The sequence below is a fragment of the Candoia aspera genome, chromosome 17 (genome assembly GCF_035149785.1).
Source record: "Candoia aspera isolate rCanAsp1 chromosome 17, rCanAsp1.hap2, whole genome shotgun sequence".
Lineage (NCBI taxonomy): Eukaryota > Metazoa > Chordata > Lepidosauria > Squamata > Boidae > Candoia > Candoia aspera.
In genome coordinates this window covers 2,526,391-2,540,612 of record NC_086169.1, presented here as the reverse complement: position 1 = coordinate 2,540,612, position 14,222 = coordinate 2,526,391, and the positions used below count along the sequence as shown (strand labels likewise).

Below are 14,222 nucleotides of genomic sequence, written 5' to 3'. Positions count from 1 at the left end.
GCCATTATATCTTAGGATCCGGTTTAGAAACTAGAAAAAAAGGCAGAATTATTTTTACCATCGCTGCTCTGGTTATTTGAAGAACAGGATAGCACCCCGAATCTGCTGTTCAGGGTCAGGTAATTCAAATTATCTTGAATCTTTAACTTGGATTCCCAACCTCCTGCGTCTGGGAGGGGTCCTAGAGATCATTAATCCAACCCCCCACCCTTCAGTGCACCTCTGACGGCCTTTGGGAAGACACTGAAGACCGAGCTGTTCCATGGCTTGTCCTCCTTAAACTTGGCCCTCTTTTTCGTTATTGTTATGGGCTGATTGGCTCTATGGGGTGTGATTTGAACCCTTCCTGGAGTTTGGGTCAACTTTTTACCGTGGGGGTCTTAAATCAGGCAAACCACTAAGCCAGCTGGGATGATCATGGGATGTAAAAGGTGATTAAACTAAACTAAACTAAACATCTGATGTAGTAGATGACCGTCCGGTGTCTGTTGGAAGATCTCCAGAGAACTTGCCACTTCATGTGGCAGCCTGTTCCACCGTCTCCCAGCTCATATAATCGGGAGTTCCTCGTGATGTCTAGCCTGAATCTCATTCCTTGAGATTTAATTCTCCCAGAAGCTGAAAATGGGGCCTTCCTTCCCTTCAGGGCAACCCCACCCCATCTTCTTTTACATGTAGCCAGACATGCTTTCATCACCAACTCCAAGAGATGCCAAGATTTGGTGCCAAGGTGGTTGTTTCAAAACTGGGGGAAGATCAGAAAATTCAGTCCAGTTGGTGGGGCAGCCAACAGGCCGAAAATTCACTCCCCCGCTCCTCTGATTTATTGATCGAAGGCTTAAAAAAACAGCCCCCCCCCACAAAATCACTATGAAAAGAAATTTAAAAAAGGAAGTGTAGTGGATGCACGAACAAAATATCAGTAACTAAATAGGAGTGTAAAATTGTCCATTTTTCCATTCGTTCATTCATTCATGAATTGATTGTACCAAACTGAGTTGATGGCATACTTAAAAAAAAAATAGCTGGAAATCTCAATAAAACTCCAAACACAATATTCGTATCACTGATATTTATCGTAAATCAATAGGATAAATTTATTTGGAAAGCTCCTAAGCTGCTCCAAGCAGGGGCTGGCAGACGTGCGCATTCTCTTTCTCTTTCTTTCTTATGCGCGCGCATGCACGCACACACACACACACACACCCTCCTCCCAGCTTGGCATCCTTCCCTGGGGCCTGGGCGTGGGTCGGAGCTGGGGAGCAGCTGAGTCACGAGGCAATGACTCATGGCTGCGAAGGAGACAAGTGAGTCCTGTTTGGCCACTTTTTTCGGAAAGAGAAGTTGCCACTGGGACAAAGCGTGTCTCCCCCCCCCCGACCCCCCTCCCCTGCTTGTTTGCCCAGCCCCAACTCAAAAAAAATTGAGTTTCATCTTGTCTGGTGAGATTTAGGACTTCTTTTCCCTTGCAAAAATGAGAAGAAGCCTCGAGGCTGCCTTGTTCTGAGGTAGACTGCCTTTTAACCTGGAGGATCTCTTTCGGGTCCAGCCAGAAGGGAGCAAGAATTCATTTTTCCTGCGCAGGCAGGGAGATGGACCCTAAAAGGTTCTTTGAGATGAGATGGTCTTCCTGGTTATGGATGCTTGCATCTGTTTTTTGTTGTTGCTGATGATGCAGATACAGTGCTCTGGCCCAGGGAGGTTCCACTGAGCCATTAGGGCTGATTAGGATTGACTGGACTCTCAGATCCTGTCCCCGGTTTGCCTTTTTCAGAAATCCAAGCCTGTCCTCCCGCATTGTGGCAGGGATTCCTGTCGGTAAGCCCCTCATCTTGATGGAAAGAAAAAAGGGGGGGAGAATTTAACTTTGCTAATTCTCGAGTGGCTTGTTTGAACCTAAGCCTGGGCCTCCGGAGAAGGAGGCGGGCTACACCATTTGGACTTCCGCCTGATCTCATCGCTCCCCTGTTTTGAAGCTTCCATCACGCACATCAGCATTCCTTGCTAAGGGGAGGGGGGCATGCATTAGCCCCCGGCTTTTGCAGAGAGATTTGATTAAAACAATCCCCTTTTGAGAAGGGTTGCTGATGGAAGGATTGGATCGCTGCCGGTCCCGGGATCAACATTTCACCCCTCCGTGGCTTGCATAACGCATTCTCTGAGCAAAGCACCCGGTGCCCAATTTTGCTGGGTGTCCACCCATGCGTGCACCGCTTTGTCCTCTGCTCCCACGAGCTACATCCTGAACCCTCTCCGCTGCTCCGGCTGCTTAGTGCACATTAATGCCCGCATTGTTTGCCCAGCGACCGTCCGCAGAGTCTGTCGGCAAACAGCGGAAATCTAGCTGCGGTCCCTTCGGCAGGGTGAAAGCCCTCTTGGACGGGATCCCAGAAAGAAGAGGAGCTTCTCCCCAGCCACCGGGGTCTGGAGGTAGACTGCTCCCCAAAGTGGAAGCTCGACTTTTGTCCTTGCCACGCACAGCTGCCTGTTCCCTTTCCTTCCAGCTGGCATTGCTCTTCTCCCCCAGCAGTGCCAAGAAGTGCCTGGCAGGATGGCAGGGGGCCATCGATCTTTCTTGAAAACCGGGAGCTGAAGAAAGGGAAGAGGAGGAGCTGACATTTCTGGGGGTGCGTATACTGGCATGGCCAGTTTGGCTTTCAGTGGCGCTGCTCTGCCCCCACCCCCCTTTCCCGAAAAGTCTTCAGCCGAGATGACTCTTGCTGGGATTCCAGGGGGATGAGTCACCCAGCAAACATAGCTTTGGCCTGAATCGTTAGAAGACCAGCTTCCCCTTCCTTTGTTTCCCCGAACAAGCCAGGAAAGTTGGGTTGTGCTCTGTCGCCAGCAACAGGGCAAATGTCCCATATGGTAAATGGCTGGGCTGGCCCTTAAATTGCATTATCAGAGAGAGAGGCTTCTCCACCCGACCCCTGGAAGAGAGGCAGCAAAACTGGATTTTGAGAACTTTTTAGTAGTTTCCCCTGCCAGGTGCTGAAAAAGACTTGAGGGGTGTAGGCCAAACGGTGCCATCCAGCCCTGCCCCCAAGAACGAAATTTGACAGGCTTGGGAGAATTTGAGGTTTGCAAAAGGGGAATATGATTTGGGGCAGGAAATCTAGTGGGGAGGGCAGGAGCGAATAGCTCATTGGCGTGGAAAACCCATGGGGCGGGGGACGGAATGGAGTCGGCTTTGACAAAAGTTGGCTGGCACGGTTAGCGGGAAGTGTGACTTCGGGGTGGCAAAGATGTTTTTTTGGAAGATCTAAGGATGTAATTTTATCTTTTGAAAGGTCCAGCTGTGGTGAACCCTCTTAGCATTCCTGATTGCAACTGTGCTCGTTTATGTTCCCAACCCTGGGATGTTCTCCCCAAATTCCCAGCTCCTGAGCATGCACAGAGTGCAATACATTCCCTCCCTCCCTGTTGAGTAACAAGCAGTTTCCTGAACTGAGAAATTGGTGACAGCACTGAAACGGTGAGTGTTCCTTTCCCAGCTCTCTTTTTCGGGAGGGGGGGAATCATTGTCAGAGCAAGTTGTAGCTTTCCCATAATATTGCTGGCTGCTGTGTGCTGCCATCTGGTGGCCGGAGCTGCTCACTGCAGGGGAAGGGTGGGTCTGCGGGCGTCTCCAAAGCCCTCTGCCGCCCTCTGGGGTTCATAACGCAGAGCTCGGCCTCTGCAAACAGTTCGGTCCGCCCCACCATTTTGCAAAACGCAGCTCCTTTTTAGCATGAAACCAGGGCTGGAAAACGGGCTCTGAAAGATCATCTAGTCTAACCCCTGCCCCTTGAACCCCTGAAACCTGCCAATTTGGCAGAAGGGGAAGAAGAGACCAATGCAAGTCCTTGCGTGTTTTTTTTTTCTTTTCCCAAGCAAAAGATGCATGCTAGTGATCATCAGGGGAAGGAGTTCTGTGCCAAAACTGATTAAACCGCCCTTTTTTTGCGGCTGTTCCAGATCCTCTTCCCGGCCACCCCTTTTCCTCTCTCCCAACCCTAATCCTTTGCAGACAGAATATTTCAGTTACCTCCAGCAGGATCGAAGCAGTTAAACTCAGCCTGTCTTCCTTGGTGGCTAGTAACCAGCTTATAGATGGAAGTTCCTAAGTGGGTTTCTACACTGGGCAGGGGGTTGGGCTAGATGACCTCAAGGTCCACCCTAGCCCTGCCCTTCTACAATTCAGTGGATGAAAAGGTGGCTTGCACATTTGCTGGGCAGGGTATTATATTTGTGATCGAATCCGTGATTGCCAACTCGGGGGGCAGAGCGCTGTTCATATCGAGGCCCAGCTGCTGCGTTTGATGAATGGCAAGCAACCATGGTTGGTGAATATTAACCCTGGTTTGGTTCTTTGTGGCACATGGTCCTGACTAGTTCCCGGGTTAAACGGGATGCGTAAAGAGCTGGATTGCCAAATTGCTTAGGACGAAGTTGTGCAGATGTTTCGTCTTTTTAAAAAGTACCGTATAAATGGAGGCGTGTTATTTATTGAAATTATTTAGAGCGCTGTTTCTCAACCTCGGCAACTTTAAGATGGGTGGACTGCAACTCCCAGAATTCTCCAGCCAATTCTGGGAGTTGAAGTCCACCCTTCTTAAAGTTGCCGAGGTTGAGAAACACTGATTTAAAGGCCTGAGGGATTGTCTTAGTTTAGGATTTAGGATGGGTGATTCCTGATTTCTGCAGTATATAAAGAGAGGGATTGGGTAAATTATGCCCCCATTTTTCTTTAGGCTGTGGGATTGATTCGAAGCAGGCCAGAAGGAAATGCAGCCATAGCCTCTGGAACTCCCTGCCACAAGATGTGGCGGCGGCCACAAGCTAAGATTTTGCCTATTTTGCTAAAAATCTCTTTCTAACATAGAACTGGGGGACGGCTAGTGAAACAAAGCTTCCGTGTCCCAAGGCATTCTATCTTTGAGGGCTGGTTCTTGCGGGTAGCTATACACACGTCTATGAAAGGCCTTGCTTGCTTTTGGGGTGGTATTGGAGGCCCTCTGAAAGCCACAGAAGCTTTAACCTGAGGCAGAAAGGCAGTTGGCATCGTCTGCCCTCAGTGAGGACCAGAAGCTTGTTTGGCAAGAAAGATTTTGCACAGAAGCTAGAGGCATGCCCCGGACTCTGAGGCTCCAGCCTTTATTGCAGTGTTATTCACAGTCTGACAAGGGGTGCAACTCCCTCCCTCCCTGGCCGCCCCCCCTCCTCTGCCCCGAATCGCCCATTCCCCAGATGGGGCGTTCTTAAGATCAGTTGGTCCAAAAGCGCTTGTCACATCTGGCCCCTTCAGCTCCAGAAAGGGAGCTAGAAGGATGGGGAGAGAAAAGTGGGGAGCTGGGGAGGCAGCAGTGGGGACAAATGGGCGTTCGGGTCACGACGGCGGATTTCCCCCATCGACTCTGCTGCCCTCTCTACTTGGTGAATTTTTCATTCTCTTCCTGCTGTCGGATGAGGCACGAGATAGGGCTGGCGATGCCCCCGATCAGGTTCCAATACTCATCAAAATTGATTTCTCCATCCTGGTTCTCATCCAGGTCGCAGATCAGTTTGTCGGCCGCCTGCTTGTTCTTGGTGTCCTGGAGGGTAGGAAGCAGAGGAAGGCGGATCAGGTGGACGAGGAAAACGGGCCTGGTTGCCATCCAGCCCAGAAGGGTGGGAATCACCCCTCCTTAGTTTGGGGTGGGATTCCGAGCCCTCCCTCCTCTCCCTGGCTTGCGGTCCCCCATCATCCTGGGCCTGGTGGGAGGAGGAGTCCCCAGAAATGGGGAGAGCGTCCGGTTGCCCCCTGGCCTTTTCCATCCTGCTGCCCTTGACACACATTTGGCCAGCCCTTCGAGGTAGGCCAGGTCAGAACCGGCAGGGATGCTAGGAAAGCCACAAGGAGGATGCAGCGTGTGATAACTATGATGTCATAGGAAATGATAACAGAACCTTGAAATCCTGTCCAAAACTTTAAGGACCACAAGGTCAAGGTGGGGCTGACCCGAGTCTCTTTCTTGCATTTCCTACATCCCCGGGCTGAGCCCCTGTCTCCCCTCTCCCACCCCCTCTGAGCCAGACCTCAATTCCCCCAAGCGTTCGAGCCCGGATTCAGGCGGAGCCGCCCCCCTCACCGTCAGCATGTGGTTGAGTTCATGGCTCAGCATCTTCCGGAAATCGGACTTCCTGATCCCGCGCTGTTTCCGGCAACAGCAGCCTTTCCCGGCATATTTGTTGTAATTCTTCACCAGGGTCTGGATGGCCCATTCGAGCTCAGAGGAGTCTCCCGTCACTGTCATGCTGCCCTTGGCTCCTGAAAAGTAGGAACGGGGTGGATCACCTGTGGGTAACCTTTCCACTAATGTGCCCGGCTTGACAGGAATAAAATGGAGGCCTCCCCTGATAAATGGGGGGATTCTGTCCCTAATGAGGCACACGGGAAGCTGTAAAATATGCATTTTCCTTGTGCTATCCTGTGGGAACTTTTCCGATGGTGCAGTTCTGTAAAATCGCCTTGGAACGATGCGCAGATTTGACATGTGAGGTGGAAAAGATTTTATGCCTCCATCTTTAATTCTGCTTTGGAATCTGGGCTAAAAACTGCCAGGCGCTGTTGTCGTTGAGCCCGGCGCCATAAAAACACAATAAATCAATAAAATACGGTGATGAGATCTTTCAGCAAAGATTGCTCTTGCCCCAGTCTGGCTTTTAAACGTTTTAACCTCACAACCTCTTCCACCCTTTCCTGAACATTCGCACGCGCACATCCTGGCCAAAGTATTTCCAGATCTTGTTGGACTCCAGTTCCCATCCTCCTCCCTCCCCATGTTATCTAGGATGGCGCAGTTTGGGGCATGCAAAAAAGTGTTACCTAGGATGGCAATTTTCTTCTAAACTTTTAATACAAGAAAGGAAGCCCAAGGAATACAACTGGAAGGGGTAAATAAAAGTCGATGCAAATAAAAAGTCTATAAGCTAAATCAACACCTAAATATAAAAAGCCAGTAAAAAATCAAACAGGTAGGTAGAAAAGGAAATAAAAATAAGTCGACAAAATGAGTGCATAAATAAAAAAGGAAATAAAAAAGTAAAGACGTACATCAAAAAAAGGAAATAAAGTAAAAAGTGAAATAAATATATAAAAAGGAAATAAATACATGGAAATAACAGTAACAAACTAAATAAATACATGGAAATAGAAACAGTAACAAACTAAATAAATACATGGAAATAACAGTAACAAACTAAATAAATACATGGAAATAAAAACAGTAACTAACTATATAAATACATAAATAAAAAGGAACTAAAAGTGAGTAAATGCATACATGAAACAAAAAATAAAAAGGAGATGAGGGAATAAAAAGGAAATAAGGGGAGCAGGTAGAATGAAAGAGATCGAAGAAAGGGAGAAAGAATGAAATGAAAGAACAAAAGCACTTTGTGAGAAAATTAAATTTACAGGTATCCCCAGATAGCTCAATTTCACCATTTAGAAACATGACCCATTTGAAGCAGAGGGATGCGCTGCTGCCTCAGCTCATGGCGTTTCCTTGCTGAGGACTAGCGCCTTGGATTAAACCCAACCCGACTGGCGTGGGCGATTTCATCGTCCTTCGCGGCCCTTCGGACGTTTTCCAACCGTGAAACGCGGATGCTGCCCTCTCTCCAGAAAACGACGGGGCAGGAGGTTCAAAAACAGCCCCGGGGTTCCTTACCTGCTCGCTTCATCCCCGCAGAACTGCCTGCTGAAACTTTATTTAACTTTTTTTCCCCCTAAATATTCCGCCCAGAGCTCTGCCTTGCGGAGAGCGACAATCCTTCCAGGATGGAGGCTCGGTGGCGAAACTTTCCCTTTTTCGGGAGGGCTTGCGTGGCAGGAAGACGGGAAAAAAAAAGAAAAGAAAGCCACTCAACGGGACAAAGGGAGTGGAAATCTGCCGGACTGTTGCACCCGGCCATTTCCTTTCCTGGCTGGACATCGGGGATGCAAACATGGCGTGGCTGCATCCGATTCGGAAACGGGAGCCCTGTCGGTGTCGGCGACTCACTGTGCACAAGGATGGTGCAAACTGCAGGTGGCCGAGATCCAAGGCTGGTCTGCCCGTGGGGCCACCTCCGTTTTTGATGCACCCAAAGCTGCTTGTTGCAAACTTTGCAAAAGTGCGTCGGGACTGCAGGCTGACTCCGTCTCTGCAGAAGGCATTTGCTGGCGATCCAGGTCTCCCGTGGACGCGGGGCGAAGAGCTGCGAGGGGGAACGTCAGAACGAGCCCCCAACGTTGCAATAATCCAGTGCTCTGCCTGAAAGGGACCACAGCTGCTTGGCCATTTGATGTGGGTGACTGGCATCTCTGACTTGGGTCGCGTTCCTGGGTCTGTCCGCTGTTGGGTATTCTGTCGATCTATAGAGGTGTAAATTTCATGGGGGTCGCCTTTTGCAAAACGGATTAAGGTGTGCGTGGTTTTCTGTTTTGGCCGGCAAAATTGGAAATTTTTAAAAAATGAGTACAGGAGAAAAACAAACGTAGCTTTGAAAGTTTGGTTGTTCAGCCAACATTTGCTGGTTGAATGTGATTGCACTATCCATTATTATTATTATTATTATTATTATTATTTATTAGAATAGCTGTACCAACTGAATTTGGCTAATGGGAGCATGACTTCATCTCTAGGCATGGAAGATTCAATGTCAGGTAAGTTGGGGAGAAATAAGCAGGGGAAGAAATATAAATTTAGGATATTCTTATTTCTCAAACCAGAGGGAAATGCAAAAGCCTTTGAAAATCCCCTTTTTTTCCCCCACAGAATTTTTTGGTGCAGTTCTGAAGACGGGTGCTCTGAAAATGGAAATATTCAGTGGAAGTATTCACGAAAATGGGTGCTTCTGTGCAAATAATTTATGCAAGAACATTAAGTTTGTACAGCAGTGTAGATGTAAGGAAAGTGCACAGGTACGCACAGGGGGAGATACTGATCTGCAAACGTGTGGGCTTTTGGTACCCTTTTCCCTTATTTATTTGTTTTTTAAATAGCAAAGCAAGAAGAGCAGAAGCTGAAATGAAAGAAATGTTGGGAAATAGAGAAGCAGAGCGGAACCGGCCTGGATGCACTGGTATAATATACTATTATTTTATGTTGCAGAGTAAAGTATAGTTGTTCGCTAGGAATGAGAGGGCAAGACCATTTGGGGGAAGAAAATAAAATGAGGTTGCTCGAGAGCAACAGCTGGGACGGAGACATAATGATAGACCAAACAGTCATGGAAGAAAATGCAACCAGATAAAAAGTTTATTCTAGACCAGGGTTTTTCAACCTCGGCTGCTTTAAGGTGTGTGGACTTCAACTCCCAGAATTCCTCAGCCCGCATGCTGACTGGGGAATTCTGGGAGCTGAAGTCCATATATCTTCAAGTTGCCAAGTTTGAGGAACGCTGGTCCAGCTGAGCTAGTAAGGATGGATCCGTTAAAAAGTTTAAAGTTTAGCTGCCCAGAGTCACACATTTGAGATGGGCGGCAATATAAACCGAATGAATGAATGAATGAATAAATAAATAAAATTAAAAATGGTAAACCACCTAGAGTTGCTGGGAGTTGGGTGACATATAAATTTAATAAATTATTATTATTATTATTATTATTATTATTATTATTAAATTTATAAATTGGTGTTGGGTTTGATTTTTTTCTCCACTGGATCGGGGGTTCTATGGAGATGAAACCCCTCCTTAGGGTGAGGATGGTCCTTCGACTTTCTTGGTCTCTGAGTGGTGCCCCCACCCCAATTTAGAACCTGGAAAAGTGGGGGCTTTGGATGCCTCCCAACCATTCCTCCCCAATGGAGAATGAACAGGATAATGTGGGAGGCTGGCACACACCCCTTGCGAGAGGGGAGGCGCCCCATCTTTGCGTAACTCCAGCCAAGCTGGTTTCTCCAGGTACGTCCTGGACAGAGATGTTCTAAGTTACGGCCTGAGATTCAGGAAATGGGTGTTCGGATCCACACAGATTTCAGGGTGGAGCTTCCTTTGCTCAGCCTCGGTTTTCCCTGTCTGTGAAATGGGAGCGCGAGTTCCTCAGTCCTCAGGGCTGGGGAGGTCCCTTCCCTGAATCCTGGTGGGCTTGAAAACAAAATGAAATAATGGAGTAGGCCAGTGTTTCTCAACCTTGGCCACTTTCAGACGGGTGGACTTCAACTCCCAGAATTCCCCAACTCCATTCTGGGAGTTGAAGTCCACCCCTCTGAAAGTGGCCAAGGTTGAAAAAACTGATTTAGCCTAATCCGATCATATTTCATTACCTTTTACAGCCGCTTGATATTCCCAGAATCGTCCCTGCTTTTGGTTATTGAGATATTTAAACTATCCTTCAAACAAAGGACTTGATCCTAGGCTATTTAGTTCTGCAAAGAAACATCTATTTTTTCTCTTTTCTCCCACAGAGTGGACATCTTTTTCTTCCATGCAGAGTTTGGGTAAGTACCCCTATAAACAACTTTTGAAGATCACCGTTGTGTTTGTGATGATGAGAAAATGTTGTTTCCTGCATTGCTTTTTCAGAAGTCTCATGGTTTTTTCACACGGCCTATTTATTTTGACTCCTTTCAAACGGTTGGGACATGGTGGCCCTGTATTGCTTTGTATGGTATACATGCAGTCCTTGCTTAACAACCACAACTGGGACCAGAATTTTGGTTGCTAAGCAAAGCGGTCATTAAGTGAATCTGACCTGATTTTACGACCTTTTTTGCAGCAGTTGTTAAGTGACTCACCTCAGCATTAAGTGAACCATGTGGTCGTTAAGTGAACCATACAGTTCCCCACTGATTTTGCTTGCCAGAAGCCAGCTGGAAAGGTCAAAAATGGTGATCACGTGCCCATGGGACGCTGCAACGGCCATAAATGTGAACTAGTTGCCAAGTGCTGAAATTGTGACTCTGGGGCCATTGCAGTGGTTGTAAGTGTGAGGACCAGTCTCAAGTCGGTTTTCCCAGCACCGTCGTAAGTTCGAACCATCACTAAACAAATGGTTGTTAAGCGAGGACTGCCTGTATTTGTTTTTAACTCTTCCAGATTGTTTGTCCGCAACAGGGTAAGGGGTAAGCTAGAAAAAGGGGGTTTAAATTAGAATTGTGTCAATGGGGATCTGATCTATTTCCTCTCCCACGTAGAAAAAAGAGGTGTTTTTCCCATTTTGTATTTGGTATTTTTTCCCAGGGGGAGCAAGTGCATTAGAAATTATTTAAGTCCATTGGAGGGCGGTGTTTAAACAGCAGAGCAGGCTTTGAACTAGTGTCGGCTAAATGTTGTTTAGGAACTGGCGTTTTGCGCGGGATGCTGTTGCGCCTGGACAAGCAGCACAGGTTGCGTGGTTCGAGACACAACCTGGATTCTTGGGATAAATTCCAGCCATTTCTGCCAAAGGAACCTGCAGGGATGACCTTTCGTTTCATCCCGACCGACGGCCGCCATCCTTTGCTAATGCTAACGCCGGTTCTGGCATTTCCCAGTTCGGGATGCATGAAGCGAGCAATTTCGGGCGTGATGGTTTTACTGCGCCCTAATTCTTTTCATCTCCCTGCCGGGAGGGTCCATTTCCTGGAGGTTTGCAATTTTTTTTCCCGAGCTCTTTTTCTGCAGCAGGAGTGGCATTCCTCCCTAAGTTGGACGCGCATTTGCAGAGAGAACAGCCCTAGGCATCGGCCCGAAACAGACAAATGAAGCGAAAATAGCGTTGGAGCTAAGCCGAGTCCCGTTCACGAATCAGGCAGCGAAAAGAAATGCCTTCAGTCGTACGAAACCAAAGCAGGATATAAACTAATAATAGGATATGATAATAGGATAATAAGAAGATGTGAATCTAACGATGCCCGAGAACGCTCTGCTTTCGCCCCTTGTCTAAATGGCTGGTCTGAGTTCGGATAGACGGCTTGTCGTCCCAGGCCTGCGTTGAAGCCAGGGAGGTTTTGCCCCGCGTAAGATTCAAATTAGGAAGTTGCTCATGATTGCTGCTGTCTCTGTCAACAGGAAATCCTTCCTCCCTGCAGAGCGTAATCTCACCCGTGGGACTCACGGCCACAAGGTGGGGAAGGCAGCTGCCCATCCAGACAGCCCTGCTGTCTTCGGCTTTGTGGTGCGGTCCAAAGTTGGGCCCCCACCTGCTCTTGGGCTACAGTTGCCATAATCCTTGCCTTACTGGAGGCCAGGCTGGGCGCAGTGGGAGGTGTAGTCCCACTGTAGCGCTGGGCGAAGCAAGCTCACGTGGGAGAGGTGGATCGGAGGCTGATGCTCCGCTAGCCGATGGACCCTCCCTGTGCAGGAGAAGTCTATCTCGGAGTACCACAGCTAGGGAAAAGCCCTGCTGGAGCCGCTCCCCTGCCAGTTTCAAGAAAGCTTTGGATTAAAGGACGTGGCGCAATAATAATTTTATGGCATTTGGTCTGGGCCCATAAATAAATTTTAATTGACTCGAGGCCTCCATTCTAGCTTAATCCGTTTTGCTGTCTCCAAACCTTCCTGTCCTGTTTTTTAAACTCAAGCCGAAATGCAGCACCCTTGGGGTATGTTGGAAAGCTACCAAATTAGCTATCCCTGCTTTATTATTATTATTATTATTATTATTATTATTATTATTTTAAGGGAAGATTGCACCAGGGATGCACCGCTTTTTCATATAATCGTTACTGGAGGCAGCTTCCGAAATAAAAACAGCCTGGGATGCCAGTTGCAAAGCAAATGCAGAATTAATTCAATACCTCCCCATTCCTAGAGCCCTCAGGTGTGTTGACTACAACTCCCAGAATCCCCTTAGCCGGGGGGGGGGCTCTGCCAGCTGAGGACTCCAGAGGTGATCCCTGTATCTGGAGGGCACCCGGTTGGGGAAAGGTTGCATGAAGACGTCCAAAGCCGGGCGCTTCTTTTTTCCTTCTCATTTTCAGCAAGATTTCAGCTCCAGATGGAGCGGAAGAAAAGCAGGGTGTGGCAAAGCGTTTCACAAGCTTCAACTTGACCAGTCCCATTTGAACAATCTCAGAAGCTTTGAGGAATCGGATTGAGGGCTCAGAGCTGGCTGGGGAGGCGGGAGGGGGCGCCAGCAATTCCTTCCCCACATCCCGTGAAAGGCAGGGCCAGGTTCACAAGACCCCTGAAACCTGGGCAAAGCAAGCACAGAGTGTGCGTTCACATCCCGAGGGGTCTCCAAATCGCGAGAGAAACCCGGTGTTCCCCCATCGTAATGCCCAACCGCCCAACCCGGGTCTCAAACATTGTGGGAATCGGCCCAGAGGAATCAGCCCTTCCTATAGATCACAGCTGACCCGTCTTCAAGCCCCTTCTTCATTCTTTCCCCCTTTTGGAGTTCTTTCGTTCAGCTTTCGGCTCCCAAAGGGATTTGGTTGGTTGGTTGATAGGCGGTAGATCAATAGATCCATAGGTGGATGGTCAGATCTCTTCAAGCAAGTTAAACCCCCAATGCTCCAAGACCTTGAGCGCGCCGTCCGCAAAATCTCGGCTGCATTTTGCAAACCCAAAACCCAGCTTTAAAGGTGGCATTGTCTCTAGGGACCCCCTTGCCACCTACCTACCCTGATGCCCTCTTGCCCACCGCCTGTCTTTCCTTACCTTTCATGATTGAAGCAGGCGGCGTCTGGCTGGGCTCCGAAGGTTTCCTGTTCCTGCCCGTCTGCATTCCCAACTCCTGTCTGTTTAATAAGCTGGAGTATATGAGACAGGGCAGGTAACTCCCACCTGCCAGCTGTGCCCGGCCCCTGGATCACGAGGCCTGGGCCAGCTTCCTTTTAAAGAGAAAAGGTCCCTCCCTCTCTGTTTTTAACCTCTCATAGCCTTTGGGGCGTTCCTCTGACTAACCCACCTGGATCCCGCAGTAGAAAGCTGTGGGACGGTTGCAAAATCACCCCATGGCTTGGCCCTGGTGTGTAGCTCCCCTCCCCCCATGCAGCATTCAAGGCAGGGGTCTCCTGTCTCCAGAAGGGGACAGTCAGTGCCCAGGTTGCCGGAGCAAAGGTGTCCTGGATATCCAGGGGATCTCCCAGGGAAGAACGTGGCAGCATATTTCTGTTAGGATCTGGTGATACTTCATCGCTAACATTCTCCAAACCGCACCCTGGATTTATCTGCTCTCTGCAGCTGTTGCCGAGACACCCCCCCACCCCAGCCCAACATTGTTCTCGTTCATCTGGAATTAGCAAGCCGCCACACCTAAAAAGCTGTCGGTTAATCAGCCAAAGGTA

At 48.7% G+C, this 14,222-nt stretch overlaps 1 protein-coding gene across 2 annotated transcripts; it reads right to left on the bottom strand.

Moving 5' to 3' along the window:
• Positions 1-5,116: 5,116 nt before the first annotated feature.
• Positions 5,117-13,723, bottom strand: S100A16 (S100 calcium binding protein A16). Of its 2 annotated transcripts, none has more exons than XM_063316897.1 (3): positions 13,594-13,723; positions 6,111-6,289; positions 5,117-5,573 (listed from the first exon to the last, which is right to left on the bottom strand). In XM_063316897.1, the coding sequence occupies exons 1-3, from the start codon at positions 13,658-13,660 to the stop codon at positions 5,409-5,411; spliced, it is 411 nt and encodes a 136-aa protein (XP_063172967.1). In that variant the 5' UTR covers positions 13,661-13,723; the 3' UTR covers positions 5,117-5,408. The 2 variants fall into 2 exon arrangements, with proteins under 2 accessions (XP_063172967.1, XP_063172968.1); XM_063316898.1 differs by lacking the exon at positions 13,594-13,723 and adding an exon at positions 7,695-7,813.
• Positions 13,724-14,222: the final 499 nt, after the last annotated feature.

Bases quoted from the DNA above. Each gene is read 5' to 3' on its own strand.
- S100A16 (XM_063316897.1), bottom strand. From the start codon at position 13,660: ATGCAGACGGGCAGGAACAGGAAACCTTCGGAGCCCAGCCAGACGCCG. The intron at 6,290-13,593 runs GTAAGGAAAGAC...CCTACTTTTCAG, and splicing joins GCCTGCTTCAATCATGAAAG to GAGCCAAGGGCAGCATGACA. The intron at 5,574-6,110 runs GTGAGGGGGGCG...CCTACCCTCCAG, and splicing joins AACTCAACCACATGCTGACG to GACACCAAGAACAAGCAGGC.